Consider the following 16,535-nt stretch of genomic DNA (forward strand, 5'->3'; position numbering starts at 1 on the left):
GCTTAGACCTTCCTTTAGCTTTGTTTTCAGCAGAGGTTGGGGGGCGGGTATTACTCCTGGCTCTGCACTCAGGGGTTACTCCTGGTGATGGGACCATATGAGATGTTAGGGATCAAACCCGGGTTGGCTGTGTGCAAGGCATGCTTACCCACTGTGCTATCTCTCTGGCCCATCTTTGGTTTTTACTTCTATTCTTTGTTTTTTGGGCCACACCCTGCTGTGCTCAGAACTTACTCCTGGTTCTGCTCTCAGGGATCACTTCTGGCAGGCGTGGCCTTGCCACTGTACTATCCCTCTGGTCCCTTTTTGTTTTTCAGGAAGTGCTCAGGGGTTAATACCAGCACAGTGCTTGGGGCTCGCTCCTAGTGCTACTTGGGACCATGTGGTGCTGGGGATTAAACCCGGTCACTTTGAACTTTTTCTCTGGATCCCTAAACATTTATTTCAATTATGCAATTCAGCTTTCCTATTTTATTTTGCACTTTTTTTGCAGGGGAGGCATTGGGGTTTGGCCACACCTGGCAATGTTCAGCGGTTACTCCTGGCTCTACACTAAGGAATTAATTCTGGCGGTGCTCAGGGGACCATATGGAATGTTGGGGATCAAACCCAGTTGGGCCATGTGCAAGGCAAACGTCCTCCCCACTGTACTTGGCTCCGGTACCTCTACCCACTGTGTTATCTCTCCAGCCTCCTCCCAATCATTGTAAGTTTGATGAAATTATCCACTTTTTTTAGTGTCTCGGAATATCACTGCCTCAAAATTCCCTGACACATGGCAGAGTCTCTCCATAACCCTTCAACCTGCTTCTCCTGCCTTATTTTTCAACCAACTGACCACTACTGAATCACAGTAGTGCTTATTTTTGCAGAGCTGAGCATCAAAGCAGAGACTCACATGCAAGGCAAATGCTGTACTACTGAGCTACATCTGGGAGGTTTTGTGTGTGTGTGTGTGTGTGTGTGTGTGTGTGTGTGTGGTGGGCCACACCTGGTGGTGCTCAGTGTTTACTCCTGTCACTGCGCTCAAGGATCACTCCTAGTAGTTCTAGGAGACTGTGGTTCTGGGGATCAAATCAGGGTATGCCACATGCAAGGCACCTTTCCTGCTGAACTATCTCTCCAGTCCCTGTTTTCCCATTGGCACAGATATCTGTGAGGTAAGCACTTATCTGCTGGTCTCACACCATACAATAGGCCCCAACACACAACATTCAAAAAACACTGAGAGTGAAGGGAACAGTTCACAAGACCTCCAATGCCATGCAGAGTCCTGCCAGGGAAAGTTTCTCTGGGAAAGTGGCCCTTACGGGGCTAGAACGATAGCACAGCAGGTAGGGCGTTTGCCTTGCACACGGCCGACCCGGGTTTGATTCCCAGCATCCCATATGGTCCTCTGAACACCGCCAGGAGTAATTTCTGAGTGCAAAACCAGGAGTAACCCCATGTGCATCGCTGGGTGTGACCCAAAAAGCCAAGAAAAAAAAGAAAGTGAGCCTTACTTCGCTCTTGATGTCTTGCTTATGGGCCAGTCCCATGATCTCTGGGGCTGGTGCGTGGTGGTCTGTCTAGTGTGAGAGCAGCCAGAAGCTGGGAGAGATGGTTCTGGGCCTGGTGGGCCAACCTCGGGAATGGTCCTTTATTCCCTGGTGGCAGAAGAGGGCTACTGGAGGCCTCTGCTGGTGCAGGACCCAGCAGCCTTAATAGCCCTTCCTGTTGACCACAAGAGGGCAGCAGTGACCAGCCCCTCAGACCAGCCCTTCTAAAGGTGGGGCCTGAGGGTCAGGCCCTCCCATCACTAGGAACTGGGAGGTCAGATTTTCAAGAACAGTGAATCTCCAGGGCTCCTCTATGCCTCCTTCATTCTCTCTCCTTGCTTCTGGGTGGAGGGTAGTGGAACCATGGTGTCAAGAACTGGTCAGTCTGTGAGGGTCATCGATTGTGGCGGAAAAAGAAAGAAAAGATAAAGGAGAGCTGCCTAGTAAAATGGTGAGAAAAAAAATGTTCCTTTAACTGAGCAGGTTTGCACAAGAACATCACTGGTTCACATTTATTGCATGAATAAATGCAAGAACCATGTGTCGTAGGGGCCGGTATCATATAGGGCCTGGACAGACGAGGCTTGTGCTATGTGGTCAGTGGGGCAGACAGGAACTCTACAGTTGGGGAGAGCGGGGCTCCAAGAGGGGAGCACTATTCCTGAGGGAGTTGGGGTGGAGCAGAGATCAGAGGGGGTTGGAGGGCAGCAAGGGACAGCGAAGGTGGTTTTGGGAGGCACTTTAAGAGCACTGGGTCAGGGGCTGGAGCATAGCACAGCGGGTAGGATGTTTGCCTTGAACGTGGCCGACCTGGGTTCGATTCCCAGCATCCCATACGGTCCCCTGAGCACCGCCAGGAGTAATTCCTGAGTGCCGAGCCAGGAGTAACCCCTGAGCGTGACTCAAAAAGAAAAAAAAGAGTACTGGGCCATAAGAGCAAGGGCGGGGAGGCAGCCTCATTGTAGTGACATGGTCAAACTCGCTTTTGGGTCGCAGGCAGGACGTGGGAGTTGGAGGTCTTGGCAGGGTTGAGGGCCAGAGGGCAGCAGAGTGGAGGGTAGGTCTTGAGAGCACGAGCTTCTCCAAGACAGGGCTCCCCGCTTCCGGCCCATCCCTCAGAGCCTTCCTTCAGCCTGCAGCAGAGGCAGGCAGGAGGCTCTGTGAAAGAAGGAAAAAGGCCAGGAAGAGGTGAAACCCAGGCAGAGGCACCTGGCACCAGGCTGCAAGGGCAGCGCTGGGATGGCCTCAGGCTTTATCTGCTTCCGGGGCCTTTTCCTCCGGTAGGAGCTCAACGGCCTCCTCCTGTGGGGCTGATGGCTCTGAGTCTGCCGCAGGGAGCCCATTCGGAGTGTCTCCATTTGCTTCCATCATCTCCTTCAGATTCCGTTTGAAGAAGCCAACCTGTGGGAAGGCAGAGTGTGAGTGAGGTGCCGGCCCCTTCACACGGAGCACAAAGGCTGTTTCCTGGTGGAAAACAAGGGGGGGAGGGTCTGTGGCGTGGGCGGAACCTGCACATGGGTCCATTCCAGTTGGTTGGGCCTGACGAGGGACACTGATGGACACCACCGACCTGTGCCGAGACAGGGCTGAGGAGTACACTCCGCTTAAGCTGTTGAAACCAGGTGTACCTAGTCTTCGGCTCAGGCAGGGAAGTCAACTCTATTTACTCGTTTGTTTTGGTTTTGGGGCCGCACCTGGAGATGCTCAGGATTTACACTTGGCTCTGCACTCAGGAATTACTTGTGGCGATACTTGGGGGATGCCGGGAATAGAACCTGGGTCAGCCACGTGCAAGGCTAGAGCGCCCTACCTGCTGTATTCATGTTCTGTTCGGGGAATTCTACAGAATGTTAGGACAGGGCTGGGAAGCTGGCTCGAGGCAGGTATACGTGTTTCACTGGCAGCTATCACGACCCTGAGCCATCCCCTGAACACTGCTGGTGGGCCCAAAATAAAAAAATAAAAAAAGACAAAATCTTGCCCTTTCGACTTTGGGCAAATGTTGGATGATCCCACACATATGTGGTGTATAAAGAAGCAAAGTAGAAAGGCTGGCGCATAGGACAGTGCGGGCTGGCATGCGGCCCACCGGACTCAGTCCCAGTATCCCATTATGATCCCCTGAACACCGCAAGAAGTAATTCTTAAGTGCAAAGCCAGAAATAACCCTGAGCATGGCTGGGTATAGCTACCCCTTGGCCCCGCCAATAAAAGAAAAAGAAAAAAGGCAAGCAAGCAGAAGGGCTGGAGTAATAGCCAGCAGATAGGGCGCTTGTTTGGCATACCGCTGGCCTGTGTTTTATCCCAGGCACCTCATATGGTCCCTGGAGCCTGCCAGGAGTGATCTCTGAGCACAGAACCAGGAGTAAGACCTGAGCAAAGCTGGGGGTGGTTCCCACACAAACAAACGAAAAAAAGAAAAGAAGTTGAGAGCATGTGGGAGGGCTGAGTTCCATCCCTGGCACGGCATGTTCCCAGAGCCAGCTGGGAGTGACTTCAACAGCCAGAAGTAGCCCCACAACACTGCCAGAAATGGCCCCCCAAAATAAAACCAAACTAACAACAAAAGAAACAAAGCAAGGGAAAGACTGTTAAATGGGAACAAGTTCTTGGGCTACAGAACTGAGGTTAGCAAGTGGGGAGAAAGAGGGCTGGGGGCTGCATGGGGCTGGCTAAAGCCAGGCAGGGGCAGCAGTGGGGGGTCTTGGGCACTGGGGGTGCTGGAGGTGCAGTAACTCTGTACTGCAGGCATGAGCTCTAGATGAATCCATGTTACCTCAATAATGAAACATTATAAATAACCCGAACCCAGAAGAATATAAACAAAATGGTTATTAAGGACAACTCGGGGTTACAATAAGAAGAAAGTTTGATTTTCCAGTTTCTCTTTTCTGGAGGATTTGGTTTTCCCCGTGGAACATCTTCCCTACAACACTCCCGGTCTGGGATAACTTCTGTTCATCCTTCAAATCCCACTCCAAGACCACCGCCCTGGGGAGGCCTTCCAGGACTACACTCCCTTCCCCTCCCCTCCCCCCCACCCCATCAGGTTTCCTTTTCCAGCCTCAGCACATACAGGCCTCCTAGTGGATCTTTCTTCCTCTTTTTTTGTGCCCTGTGGTGCCAGGCAGTGACTAATTGGTGCCAGCCTGGACCCTCCATACCAAGGTCACTCCCTCCCTCTGATGGCTGAGTACTAGCTCTGCTGGGATCAGAGGTAGGGGTGGCAGGGAGAGTTATAGGGTGGGGAGTCTTACTTGCTTTGTGGGCCTGTGGCCTCTATAGGAGAGAGTTGAGTTTCTTTCTCTTCTTACTCCCTTCCTTCCTTCCTTCCTTCCTTCCTTCCTTCCTTCCTTCCTTCTGTCCTTCCTTCCTTCATTCCTTCCTTTCCTCCTTCCCTCCTTCCTCCCTCCCTCCCTCCCTTCCTTCCTTCCTTCCTTCCTTCCTTCCTTCCTTCCTTCCTTTCCTTCCCTCCCTCCTTCCTTCCTTCCTTCAATCCTTCCATCCCTCTCCTCCCTCCCTCCCTCCCTCCCTCCCTCCCTTCCTTCCTTCCTTCCTTCCTTCCTTCCTTCCTTCCTTCCTTTCCTTCCTTCCCTCCCTCCTTCCTTCCTTCCTTCAATCCTTCCATCCCTCTCCTCCCTCCCTCCCTCCCTCCCTCCCTCCCTTCCTTCCTTCCTTCCTGCCTGCCTGCCTGCCTGCCTGCCTGCCTGCCACACCCGATGGTACTCAGGGGCTACTTCTGGCTCTGCACTCAGGAATGACTCCTGGTGGTGCTTGGGGACCACACGAGGTGCCGCAGGTCTAAGCAGGGTCTGCCCCCTGCAAGGCAAGCGCCTAACTCCTGTCCTGTTTCTCTGGGCTGGAGGCTCTTTCTAATCTTGTCTCTGATTTTCTCTGTACTCTCCTCCCTGACTCCAGACCCACTTCCCCAGCCTGGGAGATTCAGCAATACCCCTTAGTCCCATCACCCTCACCTTGTAGAGCACCCCGAAAATCAGCAGCAGCACCAACAGCCCCCCGATGGTGCTCAGCAGGTAGAGGTGGAGCATGTTCTTCTCATATATGATGTCAACCTTCATGACGACCTGGGGAAGGAGGTGGGGGCGTGCAGGGAGGAAGCCGTGTCCCTCACCACTTCCTGCAAATCCAGCTCCAGCCTTTCCCACTTGGTCTATACCTGATCCCAACTCGGTGCGGACCCCCACAGCTCCTGCAGTGAACTGGCAGCCCCCATCCTTGCCTCAAGCCCCTAAATGGTTCCCCTCGGCCGTGGATGACCAGCACCTCCACTCTGTGGGCAGAATCTTCTAGAAGCTGACTTCTGCTTGCCTTCCTTCCTAACTCCAGCTCCCTGCCACCCCTGTGCTTCCTGCTCTCAAGCCACTGTGGTCGCCTTTACAGGAGGCCGGCCTTGGCTGCTCTCTGCTGAGCTCACTGTCTGTGGCTCCACCAAATCCCTGTCCCTGACGCATCCCCACAGTGCCTCGGCCTCCCTCTTCCAGATCCTTCTCTCACAGAGGACAGCTACCTGGGCCAGGGAGGCGTTGCTGCCGTAGAGGTGGAAATACTTGGGACTGTTGAAGGAGACGAAGACAGAACTGCAGAGACTGAGCATGGCGGAGTCCTGGGGGGCCGCAGAGGGGGGCGGGGGCGTCAGGCCAGGGAGAAGAAGGATCCAGGGGCCACTGAGTGCTGCCCGCCCCATGAATCCCGGGAGCAGCCGGGAACAGGACCACGGGTCCCCATCTCTGCTCAGTTCCCTCCTGGAATGCTCTGAGGCAACCCTCCACATTGGCAGAGTTTGTCTATACAGTGTCCCCCAGCCCAGCTCTGCCCCACAGCTGCGGCGTTGGGAGCGTCTGCTGCCTGCGGGCCCTACCTTGATGTCCTCCTTGAGCTCCAACGTGCCCGCCACTTGCAGATCAAGCTCCTTCTGGGAGGGCAGCAGGCAGCGGAGCTGGGCTGCCGACAGACAAGGCTTCTGGGAGAAAGGAAGGCGGAGGCGCGGGGTTGGGGCCGGCCCTGGACTGTCCCCCTCTCCCCCAGCCCACAGGCCGCACCTCAGGCAGGCTCAGCCGTGTGACTTCCTCCCGGTGGCAGCTGAGGTCAGAGGCCTGGGAAGGGGAGTGAGACGGTCAGTAAGCTCAGAGCTGGGCCCCCGGGAGCTGCCCGTTCCTCCCCACCAGTCCGGGGACCCTGGTTCTTCCCCTTGCGTCCCCAGGTCCCTCAGGAGTCCCCGTCCTGGCTCCCTTCTCATCCGGGGGCCCCCACAAACCTGCTGGTCTGCCCACATCTTTACACTCCACGTCTGCTCGATGAGGCTCTCACTCTGAGGCGCCGGGACCCTCACCAACGCCTCCAGGTCGGGCGTTTGGCCACTGACAGTATCTTCCCCTGGCACGGGCAGAATCCTCACCTGGCACGGGTAGCAGAGGGCTGGAGAGCTGGCTCAGCCCAAGTCAGGGCAGCGGGGTGCAGCCCCCAAACCCCACAGTACAGGCACCACGGGCTTTCCTGTCGCCTCCACAGCTCAGCTGCCAGCCACAGCGCCCAGGCCCACTCCCTCCTCATGGCCAGCTCTGGTGAGGTGGCTCCAACCTCCTGGTCTGGGGCCCTCTCTGGAGGAAACCGTTTCCTCCACGGAAAAGTGGAATGACTCCACTGGGTTAATGCCTGATCTGGTCTCTGGGTCGCCTCTACAAGACCGAGGGGACTTCAGTTTTTTTTTTCCTTTCCTTTTCTTTTTGGGTCACACCCAGTGATGCACAGTGTTTACTCCTGGCTTTGTGCTCATGAATTGCTCCTGGTGGTGCTCGGGGGCCCATATGAGATGCTGGGAATCGAACCCGGGTCAGGTCAGCTGCGTGCAAGGCAAATGCCCTACCCATTGTGCTGTCACTCCAGCCCCAGGACTCAAGTTTTAGCCTCGGGACATGACCCTCTGGGGAGCCCCCTAAAGCAGACAGCTCTGTGTCCAAGCACAGGAGCAATGATGGGTCCTGAACGTGGCTGCGGCACCTGGTGATGGGGCCAGGGCTTGAACTTGACCTTTCCCTTTCCAGCTGTTCTCTGGCAGGCGGCTTGGCCCGTCCAGGACCTGGATGTCTTCTTTGGGATATGGGCATGATAAGCTCAATCTGCCGGGGGGCTTTCTGGTGGGTGTGAGAACCCGGGGTGCTGCCCAGCACCTAGCCTGTGGCCTAAATGACAACAGTGGCTTATGGAATGTCTGGAGAGCGAAGCAGAGGCTCCCGTTCTGCACTGTACCGATAATTTTCCCAGCGGAGGAAGGCTGGGGACATGCTGCTGTCCAGTTGGGTCCTGTCTCCTGGGGCCCTGGGAGGGAGCTGAATGACATTTGACCTCTAAAGACCTTTGTACCCTGAATCCTACCTTGTAGAAGTGTGTGACCTCGTGGATCCTGGTCCCCTGGGGGGTGAAGCTGACATAGAGCGTGGAGTTTTCCTGGCTGAGACAGAGAAGAGCGGAGGTGAGGGGAAAGGCAGGCCAGGCTCGGGCCGGCTCAGGACCACCCCCAGCGAGGCTTAGGTGTTCCTCCTGGCTCTGAGCTCAGGAATTACTGCTGGTGGTGCTCAAAGGACCCTGTAGGATGCTGGGGATGGAACTTGAGTCGGCTGCATGCAAGGCAAGTGCCCTCCCTACTATGCTATCCTCCACCTTTGGGCTTAGTCTTGGCCCCGCTTCTCTTCATCTGCGCTCAGTCCTCATGCACCCAGGCTGATGCTCTCCCACCCTCCTTCTCTGAGGGTACTTCCTGTCACACTGGTCTGGTGGGAGTGTGACTCTGTCAGCCCTGCAGGCGAGGGGCCCTGGGCCTGCTTCCCCACTGGTTTTGCCCTGCTTGGCCCTGGGAAGGCAGGGAGGCAGGCCTGGCTGGAAGTGGGGCTCAGGGCTGGGCGAACTTTCCTCCACATGCAGGTTTCAGCGCTTCTTGGACCTGCCCTCCATTCCGCAGCGTGCTCTGAGAAGGTTGGGGAGCTGCCCAGTGGCCCCCAGGCCCAGAGGGCCTTAGGTCAACCCTCAAGGCACTTCCCCTTCCCCTGCCACTTCCTCACGCCACTCCTCCAAGGCCCACACTCTGCAGGGTTGAAAACTGTTGGCAGGAGCCAGAATGATATAGCACAGTGGGGACAGCATTTGCCTTGCACGTGGCCGATCCAGGTTTGATCCCCGGCATCCCATATGGTCCTCCCATGCTCCACCAGGAATGATCCCTGAGTGCAGAGCCAGGAATAACCCCTGAGCATCGCTGGGTGTGGTGGTCAAACCAACCAGCCAACCTCCTGCTCACCACCCCCCACCCCAACCATATTATCAGTTCTAATGACCCTGGCAGGGCCAGGGGACTCCACGGGGGAGGCTGAGAGGTCTGGAGGGCTGAGGGTGACGCTGAGCAGGACTTACTCCTCAGTGAGGATGTTGATGGGATGCAGCACTGTGGTGTTGCTGGTGGCCTTGTTGTCCTTCTGGAGGCTGGTGTCCTCGTTCTCACTGCCCAGGGAAGGGGGCGTGTTAGGGGCAGTGCAGTTGGGTGAGGGGGCGGGGGTGCAGGGCACCTGGGGCTTCTCACCAGCTCACATTGGCGTGTAGCTCCACATAGTCCTTCCAGGTGTTGTTGGAGAGGGTGTGGAACATCACCTGCATGTCGACCTGGCAGGAGGAGGAGGAAGGAAGGGTTGAATTTCAGACACCAGCCACCTCCTGGAGAGCTCGGGGCGTTCTAAGCACTGGACTAGGGGTTGATTCCGGTGTTCAGACAGGGAGCCTGAGTGGCGAGGGCGCAGCCACGGCGGTCAAGCTCTCCAGTCTGAGTGTTGGCTCTCCGGGGGAGCAGGGCTGGCCCCTCCCTGCCAGGACTCCGTACTCACTGAGCGGCCTGCTCTGAAGATGGGAGAGCTCACGTTGCAGGTGAGTCTCCTGAGGTCGGCCTGGGGCTCCCCAGGAAGCTCCTCACAGCTTGCAGGGATCTGGCTGTGGGGCTAGAGGTGAGAAGGATTAGAAAGGGCAGCTGAGGGGCCGGAGCAATAGCACAGCGGATAGGGTATTTGCCTTGCATGCGGCCAACCCAGGTTCAATCCCCGGCACCCCATATGGTTCCCCAACACCACGAATAATTCCTGAGTGCAGAGCCAGAAGTAACCTCTGAGCATAGCTGGTGGTGACCCAAAAGGGAAAAAAAAAAAGATGATTTTTGGGGCTGGAGCGATAGCACAGTGGGTAGGGCATTTGCCTTGCACATGGCCAACCCAGTCTCCAATGGAGATGTTACTGGGCCCGCTCGAGCAAATTCCCAGCATCCCATAAAAACTGCCAGGAGTAATTCCTGAGTGCATGAGCCAGGAGTAACCCCTGTGCATCGCCAGGTGTGACCCAAAAAGCAAAAAAAGAAAAGAAAGGGCACCTGAGGTGACCAGAAACCCTGCACACCAGGGTCCACTCCCATCAGGGCACTGTCCCTGGGCAGGGGATGCTTGTTCTCAGAAATGGGGCCAAGGAATCAGGGGACAGGCAGCTTTATCGCAGGTGATCACAGAGAAACCTGGACGAATCGAGCCATTTGTGGAGAAAAGCCAGTCGGGGCCTCTGGCCCAGTCACTGGACAGGCCTGGGGGGCAGCTCAAGGGCTGCCGAGTCCACGCAGTCAGCAAGGGTTTGAGCAACGAGCTGGCTACCACTTCCGCTTGGTCACACTTGCCAGGACAGGGCAGCCTCCCTTAGATAAAGTCTCTGAGGATGGGGAGGTTCAGAGTCTCCCCGGGGTCTCCCCACGGGGGAGGAAACGGGAGCTGATTGCACACCAACTCGGGTCAGGGGGAATCGTTGCTTAAGAGGGGGGAGTCTGTGATGACGAAAGTGCTCACAGCGGTCATGGTTGCACAACTCCGTGGACTCTACATGAAGCCACGAATTGGCTGCTCCACCCCTGCGCTAACCCTCCAAGAAAGGACTAAAATGGAAAGTTTGATTTTTTTTTCCCCAGGGCCAGGAAGGCCCTTAAACATTCAAGGCAGACTCTCTACTGGTCAGCTAAATCCCGTGCGTAAAGTGGTAGTTTGTTTTTCGAGGGGAGGTGGGCAACAATACCTGACTGTGCTTAGGGGCTACTCCCAGGGGTGTACAGAGGACCCGCAGTGCCAGGGATCACAGCTGGGCCTCCCACAAGCCTTGCATGTGCTCTCCGCATTGAGCTTTCTCTCTGCCCCCAAATGGTAGATTTTATGCCTATTTTACCACAATGAACATTTACACACACACACACACACACACACACACACACACACACACAACATGGAAAGCACAATGCCAATGAATGACAAGTTTAGAATAAATAAATGCATATGTAATTTTTGGGTCTGTGCACTGATAAACATGAAGACAGATACCAGGATATTAAATTATATATGAATAAGTGTCAGTTATAGAGCATATGTGACGGTTGTCTGTAAATTGCAGATTTCCAACTTTCTGTGGGGATCTGGGATCACTTTTGTTTACATTTATTTGTTTAATTTTGCTTTTTTGGGTCACACCCAGTGATGCTCAGGGGTAACTCCTGGTTCTGCACTCAGGAATTACTCCTGGCAGTGCTCAGGGAACCATATGGGATGCTGGGAATCGAACCCGGGTTGGCCGCATGCAAAGCAAATGCCTTACCTGCTGTACTAGCTCCGGTCCTGGGATCATTTTTGTAATGATAAAACAAAAGCGTCTATGAAACAACCTAGACAAGTCTTCAAAACGTGATGGCTGGGTTCGCCCCAGTTCAGGGGGGAGCTCATGGCTGGGTTTGATCCCCTGCACTGCCTGCTTCTCCCAGCACCACCAAGGGAGGCCCCATTAAAACAAACAGGGGCTGGAGTGATAGCACAGCAAGTAGAGCATTTACCTTGCACAAGGCCAGCCAGGGTTCGAGTCCCAGCATTCCATATGATCCCCTGGACACCAGGAGTAATTCCTGAGTGCAGTCAGGAGTAACCCCTGAGCACCACTGGGTGTGACCCAAAAAGCAAAAAAAAAAAAACAAAAAAAACCAAGCAAACAAACAGGGTGACCCCTTGCAGGGAGAGGTGGTGGCTCTCACTAAAGTGCACATCACTATGGTCACAGGTACACAGGGGTCACTGTCCCTGAGCTGCTGCTGGCCTCCATGTCTCACTCGCTAAGGGTATCCCCAGCCTCTGGTTTCCACTGTGGAATCTGAGGCCCGAAGAACTAGAGAGTGACCAGCAGGCAAGACCCAGAGGTACCCTGCCACCTGTTCATGCTGGTGGCTCCCCCAGGGGCCCAGCCAGCTCCTCACCTTGAGTACCCCCACTTTGCGGAAGGAGAGGCCCCAGGGGTAGCGCAGGTCCAGCCGGACCCAGTAAGCATCTTCTCTCACGTTCCTCAGCGTCAGCACCACAGAGAAGCTGGCAGAAGGTGTCAGTCGCAGAGCTGTGGAGCTGGGGGAAAGATCAGGACAAAGTTGTGTGTGCCAAGACAAAAGGAAGCAGGAGCAGAGGGGGGTTGGGGATACCTGCTTAGCTGGGGGATCTGCTTCCCAGTAAATGTAGCAATAAATATGCAGAGCCAGCAGAGCTGGAGTGACAGGACAGTGGGCAGGACGCTTGTCTAGTACAAAGCTGACTTTTTTTTTTCTTTTTGGGACACACCCGGCAATGCACAGGGGTTACTCCTGGCTCTGCACTCAGGAACTACTCCTGGCGGTGCTTGGGAGACCATATGGGATCCTGTGAATCAAACCTGGGTTGGCCTCGTGTAAGGCAAATGCTCTACCCACTGTGCTATCGCTCCAGTCCCCCAACCCGGATTTGATCTCCAGTACCCTACATAGTCCCCTGCTCCCTCTAGGAGTGATCCCTGAGCGCAGAGCCAGGAGTAAACCCTGAGCACCACCGGATGTGGCCCCCAAACCAAAACAAACAACGAAAAAAGCGGCCTCTCTGCCCAGCCTTTCTGTGCTGTGCCCTTGTCTCATCCTGACCGATGGCTCCTACTTCTCGGGGGCAGCGAGGCCCAGGGCCACCCCCAGTGAGGCAGCCTTGACCTCCAGCACACAGGTGCCTGGGAATTCAGTGAGTGGGATCGGGGTGCGGCGTGCAGAGCCACTCAGACCTTCCAGAGAAGGACAGCTGCAGGTCGGCCTCACACTGCTTATCCTCGCCACAGTTCTTCTCAAACGGGATCTGAAAGCCGAAGAGAAAGGGTTGAGGGCCCAGGTCTGCAGCCCCAGGAGGGCCAGGCTCTGGTCTCTCCCTGCCCCACTTGCCCTGGTACCTCCTTTGTTTCTGAGTGTGGCGACGGTCTCAGGATGGGCCGCACGTCCTGGCCCTGTAGACCAGACAGGCCAGGAGACAAGAGGGTTAGTGAGATGGCAGAATGCACGGAGCAGGCCTGGGGGAGCTCAGGACTGTGCCCAGCAGAGCCAGTCATGCTGTGTCCCTGCCAGGGCAGGCCCCGACATTCCAACTCAGCCTCAGGCAGCTCCCTGAGGGGGTCCAATCCCTGTCCTGACAGGAAATCTGGAACTTGTCAACGCAGCCCTCACTGGCAGGAAGGCCTGGTGTCACAGCCTCTGAGCATTCTGCCTCTGACGTAATCTTCATTTCTCACCTAAGAGCAGCTCCATCTCTCCTCAGATTGATGCTGCTTTCTTCACTGGCAGACACACTGCCCTCTCACAGAACCAAACAGACGCCAGAGAAACCCCTGTGCTTTGTCTGATGAGAACAGAAGTATCAGCCCGCACACTTAAGAGCATGTACCAGGGACTCCTGCCCCATGTGGGCATCAGGGAAGCTTCCTGAAGGCGCTTGAACTGAAATTTACTCTTTGGATTACACCTGGTGATGCACAGGGGTTACTCCTGGCTTTGCACTCAGGAATTACTCCTGGCAGTGCTCAGGAAACCATATGAGATGCTGGGAATCAAACCTGGGTCAGCTGCATGCAAGGCAAATGCGCTACCCGCAGTGCTATCGCTCCAGCCCCTGAACTGAAATTTAAAGGGTGGAATCCAGATGAAGAGACTGGAGAACAGGAAGAACCGAGCATCAAAGGCCCACACCAAGGGAGACAACCGTGCGGAAGTCTGCATGGCTACTGCTTTCTTGGGGTCCTGTTTAGGTGCGGCCGTGTGACTCGGTTCTGACCAATGAGGTCTGAAGGAAGGCATTGCCTGATTTACAAGAGTCATTAAAAACTTATTTTGGTGACTGGGCTGGGCACCAGGTCCTTAGCCACACAGAGTCCCTGCTCTCTGACCGAGGCAACGCCCCCCAGGAAGGGGCTGAAATTTACTCTTTTTGTTCACACTCTCTTCATACTCGGCATCTTTTTCTCTTTTTAGTATTGGGCCACACTCAGGAGTATTCAGTGGGCCATGCTGTTCTGGGGACCAGACTCAGGGCTGTCACATGCAAGTTTTAACTTCTGGGCAAGGGGGTACCCTGAGGAGGTTCGGTCGCTTTCTTATTCACTCTGCTAGAGAGTTCCAGAGTCTCTTCCTTTCCCAAATTTCCCTTAAATACAAATACTCCCCCTAACCCTATTCTGCTCCAGGCAGCCATCTTTGATTTCTATTGCTTCATAGAAAAGACTCCTAGGGCCAGAGTGCGAACAGCAGGTATGACACTTGCCTTGCACACGGCCCACCCAGGTTTTATGCCCTGGCATCCCATCTGGTCCCCTGAGAACCACCAAGAGTCATTCCAGAGCTAGGAGTAATCCTTAGTACCACCAGGTATGACCCTAAAACAGAAAACTGAACAAAAACAAAGAGAAGCCTCCTGGGGAGTAGACACAGTATACAGAGACGAGGGTGCTCTGTTTTGTACGTGACCAGTCCCAGTTCAAATCCCAGATACCACCCATGGGTCCTGGAGCACCGCTGAGGTCACTCCCGAGTAAGAGCCAGGTGCGGTCGTCATTGCCCCTCCAAAAATAAATAAATAAATAAATAAATAAATACCCCTAGGCCGGGGTGGAGTTCAGTGGGAGAGCATTCGTCTTCCATGAGGAGGGACCCCTAACACCAAAAAAGAACCTCACTGACTTGAATGTCTACTTTCCTCCATTTCCTAAAGACCCCCATGAGCTCTTCTTACCGCCTTTCGGGCCTCTGGTGTCTCCTCCTCCCAGAGAGAGTAGTTCAAGGAGGCGTTGATGGGGGAGATGAGGTCCTGAATGCAGCCCTGAGGGGGGAGACAGGCTCCGTTAGAAGTCTCACCATTCCCACATTTCCACTTGAATGCACACCTGGCCCACATTTTATCAAGTGACATTCTAGAAGCCAACATTGTGGAAATACATTCTAGAAGCCAACATGTGGAAATACTCTATTTTTCAGTATTCCTTTTTCTCTCGTTTTTTCTTTTTTAAAATGTTTGGGCCATACCCAGCAGTGCTCAGGGCTTAGTCCCGGCTCTGTACTCAGGGATCACTCCTGGATGTTTTGGGGTGCCAGAGATCAAATCTGGGCCAGCTGCAGGCAAGGCAGATGCCTTTACCCCTGCACTGTCTCTCTGTTTATGACAAATCTCACGTGCTTCTTAGCACTACTCCCAGTCCTCAAAGCACTTTCCCCCAGGGCTCCTAACAGAAGTGCCTGAATCTTTGGAACTGCTCTGAGCAGCCATGATCAAAGCTTTCACAAGAAAAAGAATCTTCTAGAGTAATTTGAATACGCCAATTCCTGGAGGACAGGGAAGAATCTTAATCTTCATGTTGTCAGTGCTGCTTGACAAAGGCAGTTTAGAGGTTGTTTAATATTAAAAAACAGGGGCTGGGGCTACAGTAGCACTGCCCTGTAGCACTGTTGTCCTGTTGTTCATTGATTTGCTGGAGTGGGCACCAGTAACATCTCAATAGTGAGACTTGTTGTTACTGTTTTTGGCATATCAAATACGCCACGGGGAGCTTGCCAGACTCTGCCGTGTGGGCGGGATACTCTCGGTAGCTTGCCGACTCTCCAAGAGGAACGAAGGAATCAAACCCAGGTCAGCCATGTGCAATGCAAATGCCCTACCTGCTGTGCTATCACCGCAGCCCACTTTCTGGTCAGGAAGGGTTAAAGTACTTGCTTGCGCGTTGTGTGAGTCTGAGACACTGCCCCCTGAGCATCTCTATCTCTGGGGAATGATTCCTGAGCACCGAGTCAGCTCTGAGCACTCAAGGGTTTACCCCCAAACCCCAACAAACAAAAACAATAACAACAAACGCCCTTGGGGCCTGCAGGACCAGAGCAGGGGCCTAGAGAGCTTGCCTCAAGTCCCACATGCGCTTAGCACAGTCCTGGCAGCTCTGTGCCTGTGATCCTCAGCACCACGAGGATTTCTGGACACACCACAAGCAGCTTGTAAGAAAACCACAGAAGGGTGCCACCTGCTGCTGGACCTGGCCTGGGAGCTCCTGAGCCTCTTATTTCTACTTGGTTATGCTTCGAGCACTGGAAGTAATCAAATGTGTGAACACTGTGTCCCGAGGGTGTTACTTCTGACAGCACATAGGGAGCACCCTGCACCTCCCCTTGGTGAGCCCCACAACCCTACTCATGTGCCTCATCGAAGAGTACGATCCCCGGGAGCACGCATGCATGCAGCTGGAGCACTGCAGGCAGGTGTGTGAGCACTGCCATCTGTGAGCAGCCCCAGGGAGCATCAGGTTGAGATGAGAGGACCCTGCCGGGCATCTCATCACAGCAGCACTGCCAATCACAATGAAGGAGGAGGTAAAAAAAAATGTTCAAGATGTGGCTTTTTTGAGTAGGTGCTCCCAAGCAGTGCTCCCAAGGCTCAGGAGACATCTGACCAACTGCCAGGGCTTGCAGTAGGCCCAGAGATGCTGGGAGGGGCTGGAGTGATAGCACAGCAGGTAGGACATTTGCCTTGCACGCGGCTGACCCAGGTTCGATTCCCAGCATCCCATATGGTCCCCTGAGAATATTTCAGGAGTAATTCCCGAGTGCAGAGCCAGGAG

At 54.7% G+C, this 16,535-nt stretch overlaps 2 protein-coding genes across 2 annotated transcripts in view; one reads left to right on the forward strand and one right to left on the reverse strand.

Annotated features, from left to right (window-relative positions):
• Window positions 1-16,535, forward strand: part of LOC130045029 (zinc finger protein 688-like) — a 107,369-nt gene that overhangs the window by 20,156 nt on the left and 70,678 nt on the right. The gene's annotated exons all lie outside the window — the stretch shown is intronic.
• Window positions 2,784-16,535, reverse strand: part of ITGAL (integrin subunit alpha L) — a 39,205-nt gene continuing 25,453 nt past the window's right edge. The window contains exons 18-31 of the mRNA XM_056137678.1: window positions 14,666-14,752; window positions 12,837-12,890; window positions 12,675-12,745; window positions 11,860-12,001; window positions 9,428-9,538; window positions 9,130-9,209; window positions 8,964-9,050; window positions 7,932-8,007; window positions 6,814-6,954; window positions 6,599-6,652; window positions 6,418-6,519; window positions 6,067-6,162; window positions 5,513-5,623; window positions 2,784-2,939 (exon numbers count right to left, since the gene is read on the reverse strand). Of these exons, the coding sequence (XP_055993653.1) occupies window positions 2,784-2,939; window positions 5,513-5,623; window positions 6,067-6,162; window positions 6,418-6,519; window positions 6,599-6,652; window positions 6,814-6,954; window positions 7,932-8,007; window positions 8,964-9,050; window positions 9,130-9,209; window positions 9,428-9,538; window positions 11,860-12,001; window positions 12,675-12,745; window positions 12,837-12,890; window positions 14,666-14,752 (1,368 nt within the window). The remainder of the gene's footprint in view (window positions 2,940-5,512; window positions 5,624-6,066; window positions 6,163-6,417; window positions 6,520-6,598; window positions 6,653-6,813; window positions 6,955-7,931; window positions 8,008-8,963; window positions 9,051-9,129; window positions 9,210-9,427; window positions 9,539-11,859; window positions 12,002-12,674; window positions 12,746-12,836; window positions 12,891-14,665; window positions 14,753-16,535) is intronic.

This window comes from Sorex fumeus, unplaced genomic scaffold (genome assembly GCF_029834395.1).
Source record: "Sorex fumeus unplaced genomic scaffold, SorFum_2.1 ptg000126l, whole genome shotgun sequence".
NCBI lineage: Eukaryota > Metazoa > Chordata > Mammalia > Eulipotyphla > Soricidae > Sorex > Sorex fumeus.